Source organism: Camponotus vicinus, unplaced genomic scaffold, assembly GCF_025532165.1.
Source record: "Camponotus vicinus isolate PSW18456_S1 unplaced genomic scaffold, iyCamVici1.0 SCAF_9, whole genome shotgun sequence".
NCBI classification, from domain to species: domain Eukaryota; kingdom Metazoa; phylum Arthropoda; class Insecta; order Hymenoptera; family Formicidae; genus Camponotus; species Camponotus vicinus.
In genome coordinates this window covers 7,648,581-7,672,413 of record NW_028141981.1, presented here as the reverse complement: position 1 = coordinate 7,672,413, position 23,833 = coordinate 7,648,581, and the positions used below count along the sequence as shown (strand labels likewise).

Sequence of the window (23,833 nt, the reverse complement as noted above, 5' to 3'; positions counted from 1 at the left end):
CAATAAATATTGGATTTTAATTCTATTCTATGCGCGCAAGGAGAAAGATGATATATTTAATTTACTTAAAAAATATATTGAATTATTATATTATTATATAATACCGAGAAAGTAAAGTAAGTGGAACTGTTAGATTCGGATAATAAAGAAAGGGAAAGAATAATAAAAAGATAATAAGAAAGATAGAAAGCAAAATACTCTTTCATCTATAATGATAACTCAACTGAAGAGACGTTCGAAAGTCAACTTTCGAATTTCGCGATTGGAGCAGTTCCAACAGTGATATATAACACCAAGGACATATATAACATATACGTCTATATATTTTGGAAAATATTTTCCATTTCTTACTATTCTTTTAAGCGTGCCGGATTTCTGATTCTACGTGAGGATTGTGATACGACACGGGTCGCTAAAATGTCGTCACGTTTAAGTCGCATCCGGATGCGACACAAGAGGATGCATCCTCTTGAACTGTATATCATGTATCTTTCGGAGGGACATAAAACTCATATCATTTTTATTCTGATGTTCCATATTATTCGAACGCATCTCGCTTTAGAAAACAGCGGATTGCGAGATGTGGCAGTTTTGACCCTGTCTTTGCGAAGCTGTCAAAAGCATTCTGAAAAGTGAGAAGAGTTGGAAAAGTAGAATACCGCTAGATATGAATTTCATGTATTTTCTTTCTTTACATTTTATGCTATTTGTCTTATTTTAGCAAGGAAATTACAAAAAATCCATTTAAGATATTGCTATTTATTTGATATTTTAAGATTGTGAGAAACAGCGCGAGAGAAACGATCAGAGAAAGAGCGCATATAATGGAGATGCACGATTACTTCCTGATTGAAAGACAAGATATTGTTTCCCAAACGGTAACGTTGACTCGTGTTTTTCCTATTCCGAGCCATTCGTACAAAGCGCAGAATGCAAATGGAGAGAAAGAAAATTAAAAGAAAGCATCAAGAAAATTGTCTGTTTTCAAGGACTTACTTCACTTCCGACTTCACGTTTTCAATCTGTAGTAACTATATCCATTTCCGTAAAATCTAGTTATTTCTCTTAAATTATTTCTTCATTAGATGATCCAGAATTCGTGATAGAATTCTTTGTTTATAATTTTGTGTCGGATAAAAAAAATGTAGACATAAAAATCAAACTCACATATATATAAAATATATAAAGGCGCATGTATGAGAGTAAATACATACATTAGAATGTGCGAATAAAATTATAAATAAATTTCTTTTGAATTCCGACATAGGTTTCTGACAAGTTACAGATCGTCGCTTCTCTAAAGTGGGCTTTAAATTTTGAATGCGTGTATTAATAATAAAATTGTATTTTGCATAAACACTAAATAATTAAAAGCAGACAGATATAGGTTTCTTGACTGATCAAATCTCTGGTGTCGCTATTCATACTCGAATATCTAGCCCATGTGGAACGCTAGTTGGGAATCTGACGGGTTCAGAGGTAGTTGGCTGAAGCCCCCGAGTGTAATCGCATTATGACCCTCGTGTATAGCTCTCATTACACCCTCGACAGCACTCCGTCATTGTCCCCACCAGTTCGCTACGGCAGACGAATGGGTGAAACCAAGCTTTATTGTTCCGACCCCCTTCTCCCCTTTTCCCTAGGTGCAGCTGGTACTGCATGGCGCTTCAAACATTTTAATAAAATCTATTACGTGACATCTAGCTATTGTTTCTCACGCAATTACACCGCAATTACATGACGTCATACACAGATATGCGTAATGTTATCACTGCATAATGCATTACATGTGTTTAATGATAAATAATCTTCGTGAAGCAATTTGAAAATTATTTTAATCTTGATTTAATAATATTTATATTGGCCATTTTTTAAATCTTTATTTGTTTCCCTCTCTCTTTTTTTCTCTCTCTATCATGTTGCATTTTATTGCTGTTATAGATACTGCAATAGATATGATTCAATTATATTGAGCTTTCAAAAGAATTTTACTCTACATAAATTTCGATCGACATCGAATTTTCAAAAACGAGTTTCGAATGTTTTCATGCGAAAAAATAAAGTGCCCATTAGTACGCAAATGCAATTTTATTCGACCCAAAAGAACAGTGTTTGTGGACATGCTAAGAATAGTTCCGGTCGATCAGGATAAGCCGACAGGTTGTATTTTAGACAGGATTTCAAATCGTTTGGCTCCTATTGCGATGGAATCCCGATTTCGTTGCGTCATGAATTCTTATAAAAGAATTACATGTAAGCACTGTGATTAAAATAGCAACTTTTAAGAAAAGATTTCATTCTTCATATTAATCAGAAAGAAAGAGAGAAAGGAGAAAAATTATTGTATAAAAATATAATAGGATTATAAGATATAAAAAAAGAATTAAATATATTTTTTTTTAATATTTTAGATAAAAATCTAAAATATGTAATATTTAATTCTTTTTTTATTTAGAGTCTATTGTTAAATAGTATAACAATATGATTACTTGGTATCTATTAAGTAAATATTGTAACCACTAAAATAAATGTCTTTATGTAAAAATCGTGAAAAGAATATTGATGTAAGGTAAGATTTAGGAAATTTAGACATCATTTTATGGGAAACTACGAGTCACGATACTAATGGCCCTAATCCATCAATCGGGTCATCACCAGACTGTTATGATTGACGGGAGGTCAGTGGTATTTGAGAAGCATCTAAACTATATCCATTCATGTCAAGATAATCGAGGGTTAAAATCACATGGAGAGAGCGGATTCGATCTTCACTATATCTGTTCGATAAATCAACGAAGATAGAACGAAACAAAACATATCAATCAATATGTAAATCTATGTATCTAATCAAAGTGAAGTAACTTTCAATATCATCATTTGAGACAGACGTTTTCAAGATTCAAATATTTTATCATCATCTTTCTATTGTCGACGAAACTTGTTTTCTTGTTATGAAAAGCTATTACCTGAGTTTGCTAAACTATTATTCCGAGAAAAATTCGTTTATTTATCGTATCGTGATTAAACGCGGAAAAATCTACGAGAAAAGAATTCGCATGTATAGGAACGTATAATGTCCATTGATGCTCGCCGACATATTTATTTTATATAATCCAGTCTTTCAGGAAATACTCTTTTAAAAGAAAAAAAATGAGCGTTGATTAATATTTGTCTCATTTTTTCTCTTATATAATTGCGAAAATGAAATAAGATATGACATGCGAAAAATCGAAACAGGATATGATATCGAAAAATTCTATTATAAAATCTAATAATATTATTCTTTTCAATCTTATTTTCAATTTAAAAAAAAATTAAGCGAAATTATAAAGAAATATTAAAATATCGAAAATTTTTCAAAGTCCTGGATAATGTATAAAATATTTGCTCTGAATAATGTATAAAATATTTTCCAGTTTTCGCATATCAGTTTTGTTACTATCTCTGTATTTCTCAAAAATGTTTCAGATATGCAGAATTCACTCGATTTATTCCTGACCCGATTATGTCTTGAAAAACGGCTTTCCGCAAGTTTCCCCCTTGCTATTCCCCGGCGCATCGACAAACATTTCGCGGCTTGGCGAAATTACCATGGGAAGACTGAGAATGCATGCAATTTCCGAATTCTTCGGGGACACATTCACGAATGATCCTACAAACCACTTGTGAAGCATGTGTGAAACATTCTCTATGCTTTCTCGTACAATTTTGGTTATGAATATTCATTACTTTCTTCAATCAACTGGAATCAATTATATTTCTTTTCCGTCTTTTGTTTTTTTCATTTGCATACATTATATATTATTATTGTAAAGTTAAAAAATAGATAAAAAAATATTTTTCCTAATATTTTAAGATTATTTTCTGCAATTTATAAGTAATAGAAAACAATTAAAAATGTTTTTGTTTGTTTTTTACAAACAAAGATATATAAAATGAATAAATGAGATCGCACAACAATAGCATATGTCGTTGTTTATATATGTTACATAAAATCACAGGTAAAATCTAAATAAATGCGACTCATATCATCAGCAGCATTACTTTACATTATTCATAATCAATTTTCTTTATCTAAGAAGAGCAAGAAAATAGAGCATTTGATATAAAGTATGCGATTATAAAAGATTTCCAATAATTGTAACTCTTATTAATATAGTAAAGTAAATATCGCGTACAAGAAAATAAATTTAATAAATTTCCTGTTTTTTTGTCGATAAAAAGAATATTAGATATCATAAATAATTAAATATTTTTTTTATTGAACAGCACGCAAATTCCAACGATATTCTTTTAAATTTTTCATCAGTTATTAAAAAAGAAACTTTTCACTAGAGACTATCTGGAAAGCATGCAATCACCTTGCGATTGAATTCAGGCGTCTAGGGCGAAGTTTATTCCGAAAAAAATATGAACGAAAACTTACTTGATTACGGCACGTTCGGTCGAGAACTTACGACATGATTACTTACTGATTTTTCCGGATATTAATATTTCCGTCAACTCGCGAATAGATCGGAAGAAGCTATTATCATAGTTGCAGAAAGTATCGATGTAATTACCGATATTTACAGAAATGTACACGCGATAAATGCAATTATGAATCATTGTTTTGAAAAAAATCTTAAATAATTTTATAAAAAAGATATGCTTTCGATGATCCTGAATGTGAACATAGCCAACGCAAACTTGAATAAATTCACTGAAAAAAATCAATGCATTGATTATAGATAGTTTTCTTTACATGAAAACGCGATTCTGCGCATTTCATCTGTCCTTAATGTTGACTTAAGATCTCCATTTGAAGGAACATGTTCAAAGTTCAAGTTTAGTTGATCTCAATATACATATATGGGATACACGGCGAGCATCGGGGCTGACCGACAGGGTGAGAGGAAAACGGATGAGTCAGGAAGAGAGCAAATACTTATGAGTTATGAGAACGTCTCGGAAGTTTGCACCCGGTCGTCGCGATTCGGATAGGGCGTTTCAATCTTGGAGTTTAAGAAGCCGTGGAACAAGAAGACTGGGCAAAGTAAAGAAGAGAATTGAGAGGTGATCGAGGCTATACGTGGGGAAACTCCCAGGGAAAATACACGATCGTGAAGGACCGAGGAATAAACCGGTTCGGCGAACTATCGCGGAATTATTAAGAGCATTTCTCTGTTTACGACACTTTTCCACCGTCCGACAGTCATTTGGATGTTGGATGCTATTCTGGGATGAACGACTCGTTGCGACTCTCTCACGATTCGCTAAGTGACTTCCATGATTTCTTAAATCTCTTACTGTGCGCTTCGGCAAAACGATATCCTCGCAAATATCACTTTAATAAGTTTGCTAAATTCAAATTTAATGTAATTTAATTGAATTTCTATATTTCTAATTGAAGATCTATATCACTCGGTTTTATAGTAAAATCACAGATTTATAATTTCCAATTTTTAACGTTTTAAACAAAATTAGAAGAATGTTCTCGATGCGTAAGTTCAGTTTTCTCATCAAATGTGAATGATCAATTAAAACAAGATAGTTTTTTATATTTAGAAAATTTTTCACGATAAATTGAGTAATATAAACAAGAGAGAAAGAGTGAAGTTAAAAATGTGAAAGTTGATAATAATTTCAATAATGTTCTTAATGTTTTATTCTGCTATATTTTATTATATTATATTTTATTTTGATCATGTGACATATAAACACATAATAATCTTTCCTGTAATTCTCAATATTACTAAAAAATAAAATTTCTGTTCAGAATATTCAAATGTTCAATTAAAATTCAATTTAAATGAAAACGTTTTTATCCCTAGAAAAAGAATTCTTACAGAGAGAGAAGACTTCTTTAAATAGAATAATTTTCATACACTCTGGTACATTATTCAAATCATTTGTAATTGTAGCTCCACCATATAGCAGAATAAGTGTGATTAACTTTTCGTGCTAGTTACTCTAATAAAGCAAACCGTTAACTGAATTTAACCGATAAAGATTTTCTCGTATACTTAAATTTTCAAGCGACTAGTGTTAATTGGACAGCTAACTTCTCTAACCCTGATGAAATATGCAACTTAACTGAATTACGTACATAATACGTTATCAGTTGAGGTGAAAGTATCGCGCTGATGATACTCTACAGAGAAGAAGAGAGAGAAAGTGCAGAGATCTGCAAGATCTAAGAAGGAGAACTCTCGAGATACTGATACTCGCACGGCGCCACGAAGTCGTATCTACTCCTTCGTTCGCTCTCTTGCCTTTCTCTTCTTTTTGTCGATTTGTTCTCCCTCCTTCCTTCTCTCTCTTCCTTTCTTCCTCCTTCTCGATATAAACATACCCTCCGCTCTCTCAAGTCTCTTATTGCGTTACCACAGTAGTCTGATCTCCTACAGCGTGTAGAGAATCAGTCGGGGTAGTTGACCTCACTTTTCACAGATCAGGGGTGGCGAACGCTCGTGTGTAGCGATGCAATCAGAAATGGGAAAACAAATGTTCGAAAATAGATAGACAAGACGTTTAAGCTGCATCGAGAATAAAGCGCTCGTAAATTGCGCACAGCATGATTCACTCGTGTACAATAGCATTTTAATACCTCAATAATATATATCCTGCGTCTCTCAGTGCGACAAGTTTCTTTATATTGTAAGAAAATATGTTTGAAGAAATTATATGTAAAGAACTAAAAGTTTTTTAATATCCAATTCCAAAAAATTATACATTTACGTTATTCATCCGATTTATATATTTTTTGATGATTTACGACGCATCGATGCTCTCAAAGATGTAAAGATTCAACGCTAATTCCAATATTCCCATCGCTCTGCTCTAAGCGTTAAGTAGGGAATCGATGTCTCAGAAAGGTTTAAAGCTTTAATCTCGCAATTACCTAAAGGGGGCGAATAGCGTGTTCATTCAAGTCGCAAATGAAGTTGGCCAATGCAATTTATGTAGTATTAACGACAGAGTTTTCCCTTCGCAGGTTTTCTCATTATATCGCTAATGATAAAACGAGATATAGACGGGAGACGGAATCTTTATGCAAAATAAAATGATCGAGCAAGTGACGAAATTATTAAATCGGCAAGATGTTCGCAAATACGAAGAACAAAGAATGTCGAGAGTTTCAAGATTTACGATGAGAAGAAGCAAGAAGAGAGAAATAAAGAACTGTCAGGAGTTCCCTTTGTTGTGAAAGTTACTCGCCTCCATTTATTCACTCTTTTCTTTCGTCACTCGCCGTTGACAGGGGAAGGAAGTAGGAAGCTCGCGGGAAAAGCCGGATTTTCCGAGACATCCTCCTCGCGTGACAAACGTGATATCCCAAAATGTCCTTGGTACGATATTGTTGCGGAAATGCTTCAAAGATCTCACGAGTACGCAATATGTAATGGATGAACTCGGCGCATTGTACGTATCATATCGTACAAAATGCAGGAGATACGCTATGAAAGATGAATATGCCATGTTTGCATTTTCGCTTTTACGGTTACGGAATACTTTTATCGCACTTTATATTTCATCATACTTTACTCCACGATTCAAGCGGATAAAAATACACAATGAGGTATTTTAATGTATTGATTACATTAAGAAAAATATCTTTAAACTTTTTTCTTTTTTTATTTTTTGAGTGTGTCATTTAAGGAGAACCGTATTAAGTCGATTATTAAGTGACATTGACGGAGTTGTCAATACATTACAAATTGCTTCGTAATGTAAAAGCACAAGCTTTTTCATGTTACAGTCCTCTCGTGGATAAGACTCGTATCGCAGATGAATGGTGAGCATGCACGAACGGCACCGAGTTTCTCTTTTCCCTCCTCGATTCGCTTCCTTTTATAAAAGACAGCTAAACTTACCCGGAAGATTTATTGAAAGGATGAATACGGACGATTAACCAGTGAATTCCCTGCATTTCCGTACGACCCTTTTTCTTCGTATTTCGCGTCGCTGTGGCGAACCGATCGATTTTGACACTTGCGATTCGCAACACATTTTTTCTTCTCGCAACTTTTTCGTGAATTGCAGCGAACAAGTAATTTTTTGTGTCGCAAGTCGCGCACATAACTTTCAACTTTAAAATGTTAATTTTTTTCGTCTCTCGATGGAGAATATATTGGACGCATAATTTTTCTCTCGAATCTGCAAAATTCGCTCATGACTGTCACTACTTGCTATTCAGAATAATAACAAATTTTGTAACATTTTAAATAATATTTGCGTTGGTAGTTACATGTTTTTGTGCACGCATCGCCGTTTTCCGCTGGTTATTTCTCTCGTAAAATTATAAAATAAATGTTTTACGGGCATTCATTTTATGTGCAAAAGGTAAAACGAGATAAATAGACAAAAATTAATTTTAAGTAGTTCGCTTTTACAAAATTTTGCAACAACTCTGTGATACATATGCGCGGATAAAATTAACGAAATGAAAAACTATATATATCTCTATGAACTCTGTTTGAATTGAAGCAAATTTGTTTGTAAGATAGAAACATAGATAGAATGTATATTAAATATTGCTTACAAGATAAGAAGATTATTTATATATAGAAGCATAAAAATAGAAGCAAATGTGCTTCTATATAAACAATTTTCTTGTCTTGTAAACAATATTTAATATACATTCGCGTTATCGCAAATAATTTATAAGCTCTTTATTTACGCGTCGTTAATTAATCAGCGAAACCGATTTATTCGAGCATCATTTAGACGTCGGCGGTGTCCTTTGTCAACCAGATGCGCTGAAGAGTAAAGAACGTCCGCCCCGGAACGATTTATCGTGATAAGCCTTTCAACAAGATTTCCTACCCTTATTTATCCATCAAATTAACGGACGTTGATTAGGAAGAGGGGGTAGCACATTGTGATTTAGGAAACCCCATTGATAATTAATCACCGTCTGCACCATTTATTACGTAAGGAGGTTTTATAGGATGGTATTATTTCGCATTTACTTACTTTCTCATACAGAGTGTCTTACAATTAGTGAAATTTAACATTTTTTAGTCTCTCTTGTTAATTTCATTTCAGTAAATACATAAAAAAATTATTCATTGCAAGTATCTCATTTTTAATACTTTTAATTTTTAATACTTTTAATACTTTTATTTTTTTAATTAGAGTTCTCCCAAAAAATTGCAAGTTTGTGAAAAAAGCAAACTTCACCTGAAAAATTAAATGCAGAATAAGATCTTGCTTATATTTGCCAACGAATTTCATGTTTTTTCGGCGTAAACAAATGTCGTGACTTGCGAGGAAGCTTGGCCAGCAATGTTTCGTATTTAATTATTTTTGTAATAAAAAATCTCATTTGTTGATATAATATTGTCGTAAGAAGCGAATGAATCCAATTGCGAGGTAGAGAGCTCGTAGTGAGAGATAGTTTGAATTAGAATTCAAAGGGCTGATGTAAATTATCTCCTCTTTTCCTCTCTTCCCATTATTATTTGACGAATTATTATGTTTCACGGGCATTTATATTTGCGAATTCTCTTTATCCGTGTATCCGCTTTCGCGTTTTCGCTGTCTAAACGTCTTATGTGTGTTACACGGCGCGCGTGTTCGCGGTCGTCTCGGGGGTATTCAAGAGAAATCCAATTTCAATGAAAAGGCGGAACAAGAGGTTACGACGCGAGACAAATATCGCGTTTCAGGTCGTTACACTATTGTGTCCGCGATTACGTACACGTTGTCTACATAGTTCTTGGAGTCTGTCGACTTATATACTCGAAGAGAAATTATCCGATGTATCGCAAAACGAGAGAACCATTACCGAAATTCTCCGCTTGTCTTCTCACATACGGATATTAATACTCATTCAATCGGATTACTAAGGATTTCGAAAATTTTAGAAGAGAGTTTAAGTAATTTTCATAACGAAACTAAAGCAGCCGTATGATTAACAAAACAAAATAAAATCAGTATAAAAGTGTGCTACAAATTTTTCATTTTAGTTTTTAAAACATATTAATTATTTTTAAAGGGCAGTAATATTTTAAGGTAATATTATGCTAGTAATCTTTTAATTGTGAGATAGTCTTTAATCATGCACGTGCTATTAAGCAAAATGAAGTAAAGTATTAGTAATTTACACCGGTCATCCATATTTAAGAGCAAATGTAGCTGCTCAGCTGCGAATGCTTGTGTATCGCACACATTAATTAACAACGATCGTACTAAATACACAGAATCCATTGCTGCGATCCCTATCCGTGGGGATCGTGCCAGAAATTTGGCAGTTATTTCGATAAAATCTCGTATTTCTACATCGCGTATAAAGAGAAAATAATACATTGATCACATGTAACGTGTAAAGCAATATTAAATTATTTTCTACGAAATTAATTGCTTCTTCATTTTTTAATAAATGTAATATTTTAAGCAGAAATTAAATTATTCATTTCCACTTTAATGAAAATTGATTAAACATTTCGCAATATCGTCCTATTAATATAAAGTATTATTTTAAATTATTATCATTAATGTAATAATTGATCATTAAACGTAATCGAGATGTATCGAGGCCACTTGTTCAAGTAAATTTTGAAACCGATAATTCCATAATCTATATATAAACATCTAATTTCCGGATAATTTAAAATTTTTGCCGAAATAATATAAATTTATCAAATCATATGTATAATAAATAATGTCCAAATATAATGATTACTGATTAACGATACGATCAGTTCATCTATTTCACTCAAAACATCTCGACATTTATTGACTAGAAAATAAGTCAAAATTGATATCTTTTATTGTTTAAAACAAATCATTTAATAAAATAGACAGTTAAATTTTGACAGTGCTGTACAATTGTACGTCTAATATAATGTATATACCTCTGAGGATAAAAAATGTGGGGCATGTGCGTAAATATATCGAATGTACAACTAATTCTTATATGTCGCAAAAATCTTTGTAAATTCAGCTATTTTATAAAATAAAGTTTTTCTATATAGAACAAAATTTACATATATATAAAACGATATTTTATAAAAAGGATACATTTAGAGCTTGCACAAATATTATCATATCAATTTTTTTTAGAAAAGCTTGGAAAATTTTTATAAAGCGTCTCCTTTCTAATATTTGTGTAAGTCAATGTTTTATTAAAAGCGTAAATTTTTTGTAAAAAAGTAAACTTTTGAAAAACCTGAATTTACAATCTACGACATATATATACGACATCCCCTCTCGCAGGAAACACTGATAGAAATGTTTTTACTGGTTGAAAAGCGAGAAAGAAAAAGGAGCGCAAACAGAGCAGATGAAATCGCTGAGTTTCAGTATTTCAAGATCCAAACGTGCCTTGAATGCAATAATTATTATTGTCGGAGACATTGCAGCAACGAGCCTAGAGGTAACTTCTAGAGAAGTTTGATTTGAGAAACGGCTCTTAGATGGTTTAGATGGCTTGATGTTTTTATGCGAAAGTAACTTAACTGTAAGGGGGAAAGGACAATCTCCGAAAAGTGTAAGGGAAAGATATCAACCCGCGCGTGTCTAGTATGGCTCATACTTGATAAACTTTTCTACGCTCGATATCTGATTCAGATTTACGAGAAGCAGGAAATGATATTCCTAGCAGTTTCGGTTTTGGTAACGTCAAATCAATACAAGGTACAGCAATGCCGACAAATATTATTCGATAAAAGCAAACACATGCAGGTAAAATTTATTTTTTTAGATAACTATTTGAGAAAATCGCAATATATCCAGGATATTAATTAGAATTGAAATTTAGATCTTAACAGTGGAATTTTAATTTAATATATTTTCTACTCTGCATGCTTTAATCGCATCCATGATATCAGGTGTATGAAAAAAGTAATATTTTAATACGTAAAAATTAGTATTTTAATATATTCTCCTTTCCAAAATAAATTATATTGTATGTTTGTACGAATATTTATTATTTATTTAAGATTGTGTAATAATTTCAATTTTTAATTTATTTAAAAATACTTCAATAAATAATATGTATGAAAAAATAATAATATAATAATATAATATAATATTGTAAAAAGATATTTTTTTACAATATTATTAAAACGTTTTTATCATTTTATCGTATCGAATGGTTAGGAATATGCAAAGCAATCTCGAACGAAAGTAGTTCATATAATACAATGGAGGTATAAACTCACCGATTTTGACGACCGAGGGTAGAGCGTGGAGCACTAAGGGCAGCTGGAGCAGCTGAAGGACGAAGACAGTGGCTACCAGGCAGCCCAGATTCATAGCTCATCTCGGAAGCCCACCGCCGCGGCCTTTTTCGATGGCCCTTCACACAAACACTATCGCACGCGAACTATGTTTGTGACGGATAAGATCCAACACTTTTACGCATTTATCTAAAAGACAGAAAAATATAAATATATATCAATATTAAATCAATCAATGAAAAAAATCCTGGTTTTGACCCATATAATAATTAATTAAAGATTAATTGCAATTAAAATTAATACTAATTCTAATAAATATCAGAATTCACGCTTATCATTTTATCATCGAATAACTTTGAAGAATAAATTTGAATGGTATGCAAATATAAGGCTACGAATATACAAGTCGCTTTTGTCTGTTGCTACTCGAAATTAATTCTGATATAATAATTAAAACTTTTCATTAAAACGTATTAGCCAGAGGCAGAACGTCATATTTGACTTTTACCGCTGAACACAAGATTCACAAGAGCCGCTTTGATATTTTATCTGACGAGATTCTACACTTTTCAATTGAAGAATAAAGCTTTTCGCGAGCAAGCTAAAAATCTTGTGTAAACGCCTGAAATCCGAGTGGCTACTACCGTCCGTTTTTACTGCTTCGATATGCTTGTGGAACATTTGCATGTTGTATACGAATCTGAAGATTTTTCTTCGCGAAAAATTTTATATTCAATTTAAAGAAAAATTTGATATTTTAAAAATGAGTTTTAGAACATCAAATTTTTTTCTACAAAGCTCTCAATGCAATTTTATCTATGCTTAGTAATGCAAATAATAAGTGTAGGTATTTAATATGTTTAGATATTTATTAACTATAAATTTGATACTGTACAACACATACATATGAAATACTTTAAAATTCCGTAATAAAGGAAAACTGAAAAAGAAATACATTTTGAATATTTTGCAAATCTAATTTTTACTGAGATTTTTCTATCAATATGTTTAATTAGATATATCACACGATAAGACGCGTATTATTGGAATAAAAAGGCAAAGTCAATCTAAGATACATTATATTATCAAATTGTAATTTAAATTGTAATTTAAATTGTATTTTAAATTTTAATTTAAAATACACTTTAAATTACAATTTAAATTGATAAGAAATTTAAAATGATAAAAAATTATCAAATGCGCTCATTTTCATGATGCAACAGCAGTCATTTAATTACTTGTATGGTTTAGAGCTCGTTTAGAGCAAGCTACAATTTATCAATTCTTGTAAATCCTCTCCCTCACACACACACACACACACACACACACACACACACACACACACACACACACACACACACACTCTCTCTCTCTCTCTCTCTCTCTCTCTCTCTCTCCCTCTCTCTCTCTCTCTCTCTCTCTCTCTCATAATACATTTTTCACGTTTCGTGAACAAACCCGCATTATTCAGCAAACTTTGCATTTTGTTCCTATTTGCACCGCGCTTCTTGCTCGTCGTCGCTGTCTCATAAATCGATAAAATTACGAAATAACCGCTATGTTTTGTTGCTGATAGCACGCAAGAATGTTGGCAGGAACTTGCCGGCATTATTTGATTTTAATTCAATGTCACGATTTCTTCGCGAAACGGGGAACAGTTCGCGAAACTTGCCACATGCGGCTTCCTCCGGTAGTGGTAGTTTCAAAAGAAACAATAGCACACCGACGTTCAATTCGCGATTCGCGATGTCGCGCATTCACCACCGTCTAGCGAATCGCACAGACTGGCTGGCGACTTTATCCATGTGGATTCCTCGCGTATATATATGTATATTCCCATGCCGCGATTCCTTCACTCGACTTTATTACGAGAGGAGGGGGATGTGCGTTTCTTACTTCCACTTTTCCGGCGCGAAGTTTCGACCTGAGTAATTGCGACTCTTTTATTCGAGGCGCGGCCCGCTTTACAATGTCGTGAAAGAAAGAACGGCGAGTGATAATCCCCTGAGAAATACAGCTATACGTTGCGATAGATAATCCTTTCAGCAAGCAGTCGGTGAATACAAAGTTTATACAATTTTTTAAATATAAGCAATTTAAAATACTACATTAAAAAATTAAAATATGCAAGTTTTAATTTTTATTTTTTATTCTTTTTCTCAAATTTTCCCTTTGCTTTACTTTTTATATTTGCATTTTTTCATGTTTTCTTAAAAAAAAAATATAACACTCAGTTTCTATGGAGAGAAAATGGAGTTGCAAAAGAATTTCCTTCGCGTCAAGATGGACGCAGACGCGCGTGAGAAATGTAAGGAATCCAAAGTGAGGGATTAACGTTATCGTAATTAAAGCGCCGAGAAAATTAATTCACCTTCCCTACCGTACTGGGAAATCGCAACATACTGGTAATTTGTAATCTTGCAATTAGTACGTCGGAGGTGAAAGGCCGCGAACATCTGGAGGGAAGATATATCCGGTCCTCCTTCGTCGGTCTTCCCGGGAGGCATCTTTGAGGAGAAAATGAGCGGGCTGTTATACCAAATTCTTCCGATTCATTGTACGTCGCGTCCAGGTTGCCTTAATTGCGCCGCTTTATTCGACGATAATTCGCCGACACCATAGAAACCGCCTTAATGATATATATAGAGAGAGAGAGGAGGAAAAAGCAGCGAATGTGTTCGCCCGCATGCGCACAAGGGATGAAGCTGAAGGTGCTGAAAGGAGCGAAGAGTTGGCGGGATCGGGAATAACAACACGGTCGGTAAAAAACAAGGGACGGAGCAGAGTGCTTTAAATATATTTTTTCTTTTTTCTCTCCCCTTTCCTTCCACCCCCTTTCCACCGGCCCGCGTCTGGCCGCCCGCCACCTTTTGTGATCTACGATCGTCCTAAAACATCTTCGCAATATCGCGTCGTGCCGACTCTCTGGCAGGAAAATAGGGGGAAAGCGGTTCGCGCGCGCTAGTGAATCTTCCGGAATTCTCGTTAACACGGTCATTTCCCCCCGTCTGTAATACGCGGTTTGTACAGAAGCGCGCAGAAATGCTTGCTAAGCGCTAAAGAAAGGGATGTACATTATCCTTTTTTCTTTTTTTCACAGATTTTTCCTCCGCTCGTACGTATACTATTTTAAAGCGTATTCAGATCGACCGATTCCCGATCTCGCCGATAGACGATCTATCATCAACGCCTTTCCGCGGAAAATCCCTTTCTGAAATACTTCGCTTTCTGTCAGCAGAATGTAGTTTCTCGCTCATGCGGGCGAATTTTATAGAAAATTCGTGACCGGATGACTATGTCAGCTGATGCAGCTGCTTCATCAATTTTTAGAAAATCGTCCTGCCTTTAAAATAAAATCGACAAATTTCCTAAAAGAGGGGAAAAGAAAGAAAGACAATCTTCAACTTGATCGAAGAAGAGACGCGCGAAAGAATAACATTCTGCACGAAAACTTAACCATATGTAATGTTCATATGCCGTTTTCTGGGTTTCAGTGCGACACGATCTCGTTCGCGATACGATGGAAACTCGATAAAGCGCGCCCTTTTATCCCTTTCTTCTCCGTTCCTCCGCGTTTTCAGGAAACCTATCTGCGCTCTATCTTCGATTTATTGACCCTTGATGTTCTAGATATCGATGCCACAGATTCCGGCGCGATCATTTTGCGGCGCGCGATGCAATAAAATTTAATCGTCCATATCGAGAGCGAGTGTGCAAAGCTGGCGTGCGGAAGCACACTCCACTTTAATCCACTAGCTCGTACGAACGCTGTGCAAAATAGATCGCCGTTTACTTAACGGGGAATGGAGTTAACAACAATCAATATTTATTGCGCGTATAGATGTTAAGAATCCTCTTAACATGGTTCGCGAACTATTCTAGAGTTGCGCGACATTCGCGACAAGACAATATTCGTAAAAATATTGTATTGGTATTGAGAATTTATATATAAATCTTGATCGAATCTTGAGTGATCTTTATCTTAATAAAAATCTCGTCTTGTACTGCTTTGTCTTAATTTTATTAACAATTTTTATGTAATATTGACAATAATATTTAACATAATATTTGCAGTATAATTTTAATTGTAATTATCGTCAGTTTTGTAACAGCATTGACATCAATATATAAATTGCCATTAACTCTTTTCTTTGTTTATTTCCGCACTTGTGTACACATGAAATAAAATAAAAGCGGTCTGAATAAGAAATATGTCTAACAATATAAAACACGCTGTTTTAAGTTGATTCAATAAAAATATTAAAATCACTAATTAAAACACAACATTTCAGATACACTATTCTCATTTAAGAAAATATTGAAAAAAAAAAAAAATATATATATATATATATGTATATAGAGAGAGAGATATGTTTTTAAAATCTTTAAATAATATTAGATATTTTAAATATATTTTTATTAAATATATATTTTAAATAAATAAAAATCATCATAGTGAATTAATATTAATATACATTAATTATAATATCTTGTAGATATGAGAATTAAAAGAACATAAATAATTTGTAAACATTGACTTTATATAAATGAAGATGATTACTATAATCGCAATATATATAATATCAATGATATATGTATATATATATATAATATATATATATATATATATATATATATATATATATATATATTAATCGCTCCTTTAATAAATTGATTGTCGAGAAAATGTTCGGAACTACACTGATGTTCTAATCGCATGTATAATTAAAATGTGTGAAATAATTTATGTAATTAAATTAAAACACAAATCACTCTTGCGATAGGAAAATCGAAGTGGATATGTAAATGAACATATTATTTCACATTGTCGATATAATGTGCGATATCTAACAACTGAAAGTTGCGAAAAAAGTATCGGTATATTTTATTTTAGTTTTTATCTGCATATCCCGAATGCGGGGGAGCTAAACGATGCTCCCTCGAGTGTACCTTTCTGGGGGAATTAGAGATTAGATAACGTGATAAGGGTACGAAAAGAAAATCCAATAAGACGTGAGATGTTTTGCGAGTCGACGAAATTCAAGTTTTCTACTGGATCAGGAATCACTCCATGCGGATTATTTAATTCAGAATTATCTGAAAAAAAGTTCATGAGCTGACTCCTGTATTTAACAATTTCTTAAATATTCCAAAATACAATTTAACATACTTTATATAACTTTGAGAGTATAAATAAATTAAATTACACTTGCAAACACAACTGATTAATTTCATAAACAACAAATAAATTATAAATTGCTTACCCCGGTTATTCTGTTGATGCCCGAGGCCGCTTCCTCCTCCTCCTTTCTTGTTCATTTTCGTTGTTGTCACATAATATTTGATGAAAACACAGTTAATTCACGCGATACTTTGCACGACACTCCCGTTTATAAAACGCGTATGTTATTATATTATGACGAAAAATCGATGGTTGCTTAAAATTTCGACTAAATTCATGTAATATCAATATTATCTCTATTTTTTAATAAATAACATATATTCGCACTTTAAAATGATTCTATTATCTCATATCAAAACAATGTATTTATAAATGTATTTATAAATGTATTTAACAATGTATTTATAAATAAATATTAAAACAATATATATATAAATGAATAAATATATATAACTTAAAATTGTTAAAATAAAAATATTTCTTCGCGAATTGTATTCAAAATTTGCCGATTATTCATACAACAGACCTCGATCAAATAAATCTCGTGAAATACATATTTTAACAGTTTGATATGTAAATACCTGTTTTCCGTTATTTAAACTGTTTGGTGATACATATTGTTTAGTACTCTCTATGATTATAATAAAGCTATATTGAAAAATTGATGAAAAGTTTGAAGCACGATGCAGGATATATTCAAAAATCTAAGCATGTGAAGAAATAATTATTAACGTAAATATCAGAGTGTAAAACAATATATTTATATATGTATAATCTTTTACTACTATGCGATTATGAGTTATTAATCATAGGAATTGTTCGAGCGAAATTTTGTGAATCATTAATTGCAGAAATTATAAAAAACAATCTCGCATTTCGAAGAGTAATTTCTACGACGTACGGAAAGACTCGCGTTACTGTCTTCTCTATTCGACTCTCGCGACGTAAATGACAAGGTCAGGGCATGTCAATAACAGAGCTCCGTACGCTGCGAAACGCGAAGGTCAAATACCGCGTGACATCAATTTGTTACGACGAAATATTTAACGTGCTATAAAATAGATTTATAAGAATAGTTTATTCTTTGAATATTGTATTAATTATTAATCAATAATTGATACATCAATGTTGATGTGTGCGACTACTGACTCTTCACTATTTTAATTACACGATGCGATTTGTATATTTCTTAATCGTATATTATTAAACGTAAATTATTAGCATTTTAAAAAGAATTCAAAATCCGAAATACAAAATATATTCGAATCTTCTCTCTCCAAGTATATTTAAAGAAATAATTGTCGCCCGAAAAAAATATCACAATAATATAATTTATAATTCTCTATCACTTTGATTCGTTGCATTAGACTTGTAAAATATTATTATCTTATTATATGATTAATTATTATAATTATCTATTCGCATGATTTATTAATTCTCGCGATGAAAGGTTTGTATGTATATCATAATAATCGCTATTTATTTTATATTGTTGACCAACAAACATTATTTGTCATTTTCGGATTGAGAGCGTATAATGACACATAAATCGAAAATCAAATTAAATGAAAAATCGTAATTACGTATCTAACATCAATCTAGCATGACATTAATCGTTAATTAATATTTAATATGAAAGAATAAAATTTTCTATAAATTTATTTTGCGACAAATATTTTATCGACAAATTAAATTATCTATCTATACGTTTATAAGTGATATAATTTATCAATTACGCAAGTTTGATAATCGCATTAGTTATAATAATTAAATAGTTGTTTTAATATGTCTTTAAATACGATTGCGACAAGTATTATTAGGAGATGCCCCAAGTGTGATTATATGTATATATTTCTTAAAGTAAATACAATTAAAGATTATCAATTTACGTGATTGATTAATTTCCGTTTAATATATCAATAAAAAATTACAAATATAAATTATTGTTTTATTCCAAATTTAATGATAATTATTTATTTAATCCTTGAATTTGAATATATCTGGCATCCCCCTATTTAAATTTTTTGCTTTAAAAATGTGTAATTAAATACTTTTCGATTTAAATATAATCCGCGCACATTCATCTCGAATCGAAAAAACGAGGTAATATATATCGAATAATGAAAAGCCGAGATATATCATTTATATAATTTTGCATCATTTTATATACACGAAATATAACATATGTACCGAATTTCGATTATTTTTGGATATGACAAATTAATAATTCGAGTCGTATTATATCATATAATATTAAAGCAAACCTGCTGATTGTACATTTATATCTATTGCGTTTAATTATTAAGTGCAATCATTATATAATGCTGAGCAAATTATATAGTTTTCGAATTATTCCTTTGAAAATATAATAAAATGTGCGTCGCATGCAATTAATGCGTTTGGAGTGCCGTGCAGTGTCGCGTATTTGTCGTACTATATTAATTAGTACATACGCAATCATAATTAATTATATTTTCGCGAATGAGTGTGAATGTCATGAAGGAGCAACAAAAGACACAAGAAAAAAAGAGGAGAAGAAGGAGAAGGAGGCTTAGGGACGCATCGAGTTATGGCGAAGCAATCCTATGGTGAGTAATTTAGAATTTATATAATTTATTTTGAAAAATAATTGCTCATTTATTTTCGTGATAATAATTTATTTTATATCATTATAAAATATTCTAAATCTTATTTTGAAAATATATTTAAAATGCCTAATAAAATATTTATAATAATTATATATATATATATATATATATATATATATATATATATATATATATGTATATATATATATATATATATATATATATATATATATATATATATGTATGTATGTATGTATGTATGTATGTATATATATATGTATACACACACACACACACACACACACACACACACACACACACACACACACACACACACACAATATATACATGATTATTATTATATTTTTTTAATATACTTTTTTATATTCTTTTATGTCATTCAGTAACTTTCATGTGTGAAAATTGTTAAATACGGAGAAAAGATGCATAATTTATAAAATTATCTCGGTAATAACCACAAATGTTATTTAATTCCTCGATGAATGGCAGAGCGGTGATTAAATTTATTCGTTCGATATCAAAGCGATAGCATCGATATGGATTATGCATGTGCATAAAATAACACACAGCTTCGCGATCGATTATAAAATTTCATTAAAAATTGTCTTGCCTCATTCGCGTATTATTACTTCCATAACGTCGTCAAAATCCTTCGGAATTCTCTGATTTACTAAAAAATTCGAAGTGAATAATTTACTGAAATTAATTTAACATATATGATGCAATAAATAGATGAAAATCTCTAATTGAAATGATCAGAAGTTCATAAATTTGGTCACAAATCATTCATTGTTAAATCAATCATAATCAATTGTATTTATACTTAGCTATATAATTTCAATCTTTTTTTGCATATACAGTTATGTACATTATGCAATATAGCAATTAGTCTTTATAAAAAATAATGCATTATATATGATTGCTTTTGTAGTAAAATACGAGGAATTTTTATAGTTCACAATTATGTCATGAAATTATCTTTAATCGAACATTTGTTTACACACACACATTATGCAGTTGCAATATTTTGTTACAATTAGTATAAATAACTTATATTAGTGTATAATGCAAACAAATATAAATAAACTAATATATTTCCATATTTATTATAATTAATATTCCATTCATCATTATCTTTCGTATAATCGTATAAATAATTTTACCTTTTTTTGAATATAATTGTCAATCAATTATAGTAAAATTAAGCAATACATAATAAATTAAAGAATTAAAATAATAAAAAATTGATGTATGTAAAGCAATATAATAAATAGAAACAGTTTATCGTACAACTCTATGTTAGCTACAAGTTGTACGAAAAACAACGAAAAGAAAGTTATTGAAAGACTTGGTCGGCTGACAAGTCACGTGGCGGACGACAAACTTCAAACTAGGAGAACAATTCGTTTCGGTTCGGAAGGCAGTTATCGATTTCGCCAACGAACCGAACAGAACCATGTCGCGACACGAAGCTTGTTCACTAAATTGGAATAAATGAATGGCGTATATTGTTTTCACCGGTAGAAATGTCACAAAAAGAGAGAGAATAAGTTACTCACGCGCTCTTTCTTGAACGAAAATCTGACGAATTCAATTTCGCGATATTATATTCTCAAGAAGAATATTCATTGTTAAATCGATATTTCACGCATTTCCAGAGAATCAGAAATTTAACAAGAAGTGGATTGTTTCTTTATAAAATTAACTTTTGATTGATTATATCGTCTTCTAATGAAAAATAGCAGAGTAAATCAAGGAAAAAATATTGAATATTTTTCAATATCGGAATATATCAATTGGTTTTTCAATATAAATAATATAAAATTTGATGATTCTATTTAATTTCTTTATAAAATAATTTCTTTATAAAAATAAATTTGGTTATCTACTCATTTAATATTTAACATTTCAATTATTTAATATTTCATTTTTAAAGTTTAATATAATGTATCTTCGATGCGAATGAATTTCAAATGGAATGGATAATGAATTGCAGAGAACTTCAAGTGTGTGTGGGAAAATAGAACACATCAATTATACTCGTTCCGACCGAGAATATATATATATATATAATTTATGTTTCTCTCTCTCTCTCTCTCTCTCTCTCTCTCTCTCTCTCTCTCCCTCTCTCTCTTTCTCTTATTCTTCATAAAAAGTTTTGTATATGTATATATATTTAAATTAAGAAAATTATAATCGACATTTTACTTACGTTTTTGTCGCAATGTTTTCGAAATGTCGGACAATCATGCTGTTGAAGAAATCTCACGAAATTCTTCTAATATCGTTGAAATAAAGTTGCGAGGTGCACATGGACATTTGGGAGCGACGGGAGCCCTTAGGAATACCGGTGCGTAGAGACGTGCGTCGTCCTTGAGCAAAGCGCGTAAACATAACCTCTATGGTAGCCGAACCGTAATCATCGCGGAAACATAAACATACACATCCTATCGTGACAGCGGCCGGCGCGCGACTGCCTCTCCGCGGTCGGTCGTCGACTCGCGACAATGGCCGAAGATGCCCGAGCTCCAATTCTCGCCGCGACTGAGCACGTGCTCGTCCTCCGACTACGCTTGCGCGCGCTCACGTGCTCGGAAGCACGTGAGAATTCACATCGTGCAGTGCGTGTTTTATCGTTGTACAAAACGAGTGATTTTAAATTCGTTTGTTGTGTTTATTTTTACTTTTTATTTTTTAAGTATATAGCTTGAGAGAATATATATGTTTTTATTTGATCTTACTTTTCGATCCAAATATTATGATAATATGTGGTGCCAGAGAGAATATATATATTTTTATTTGATCTTATTTTTCGATCCAAATATTATGATAATATGTGGTGTCGTGCTTGCGGCGTATGCTTTTAAAAATATATTGATAATCGATATATTATTTTTAAATAATATGTGTATTATGTTCTGAATTCAAAATAATAGTTGACTTGTTCATTTCCTTTTCTGATGACTATTTGGACTTTAAAATTTTCGAAAAATTTTTATGATGTCACAAGAAATTGCGTACAATGTAATATATGTATTTATGTGGGTGGAATATAAAATTTAACAAATATTAACTTTTACTTATTAACAGTACTGATGTTTGATAGAATAAATTTTTGATTAAACAATAACATGAAATTTTATTGTAAAATGTAGTGAAAATATCTTATTTTGGAATATTACTCTTCTCGTTTCAAACAAGTTACGAAACATGAAGTTGCGCTGCAGAAAAAAAATAAAGGGAAGCGAAGTCGCTATATTAAGTTCTACCAGCTACTACCAATTTTAGTAGCTATTTCATGCTTTTTATGTACCGTACATGCGCTACATGCTCTGTAAACTTAAAGAGCTTTTATGGTAATTTACGACGACGAACAGAGATCATTATCCGCTTTCGTATAAACTTCTTTTCATTATAAAAATTTCACGTGCTTAGAGGTGCACTCCATCTCTTTCACATATAAACGTGATTTTGGAAAGTTGAAATATTAATGATAACAACTTTTATAAATATGAGATATGTGACAGTTAATATAAAATATTTACTCGCGAATTCTTTATTAGAAGAAAATTAAACAAAAACTAAAACTATGTAAAAAAACAGTACATGATTCAATAAAACAAAACAAAACTATTATTATCGTTTATAATATTTCTTTAATTTATAATATTTCTTTCATATTTTATTTAAAGAAATGTATCGAATCAAAGCAATCACAACTGTATGAAAGCTTCATAGTCAAAATAACCTAAATTTTAAGATGGATAAGATACAAAATGCTGCAACGAGTATTAATTAAAATTATTCATTAAGAAACTGCGCTGTTAGAATGAAAAATCAGATTATGTCTTCTTTTCAGATATCTTATAACTATC

General features: G+C 31.6%; 1 protein-coding gene across 6 annotated transcripts in view; it reads right to left on the bottom strand.

Annotated features, from left to right (window-relative positions):
• LOC145977546 (glutamate receptor ionotropic, kainate 2) overlaps nucleotides 1-22,420 on the bottom strand; it is a 136,737-nt gene extending 114,317 nt beyond the window's left edge. For all 6 annotated transcript variants that reach the window (XR_014440544.1, XM_083109649.1, XM_083109650.1 and 3 more), the window contains exons 1-2: nucleotides 22,171-22,420; nucleotides 12,150-12,356 (exon numbers count right to left, since the gene is read on the bottom strand). Coding sequence is in view for 5 of the 6 variants with exons in the window: in XM_083109649.1 (XP_082965775.1) it covers nucleotides 12,150-12,243 (94 nt within the window). In the remaining variant the exon portion in view is untranslated. The remainder of the gene's footprint in view (nucleotides 1-12,149; nucleotides 12,357-22,170) is intronic.
• Between the last annotated feature and the right edge of the window lie 1,413 nt (nucleotides 22,421-23,833).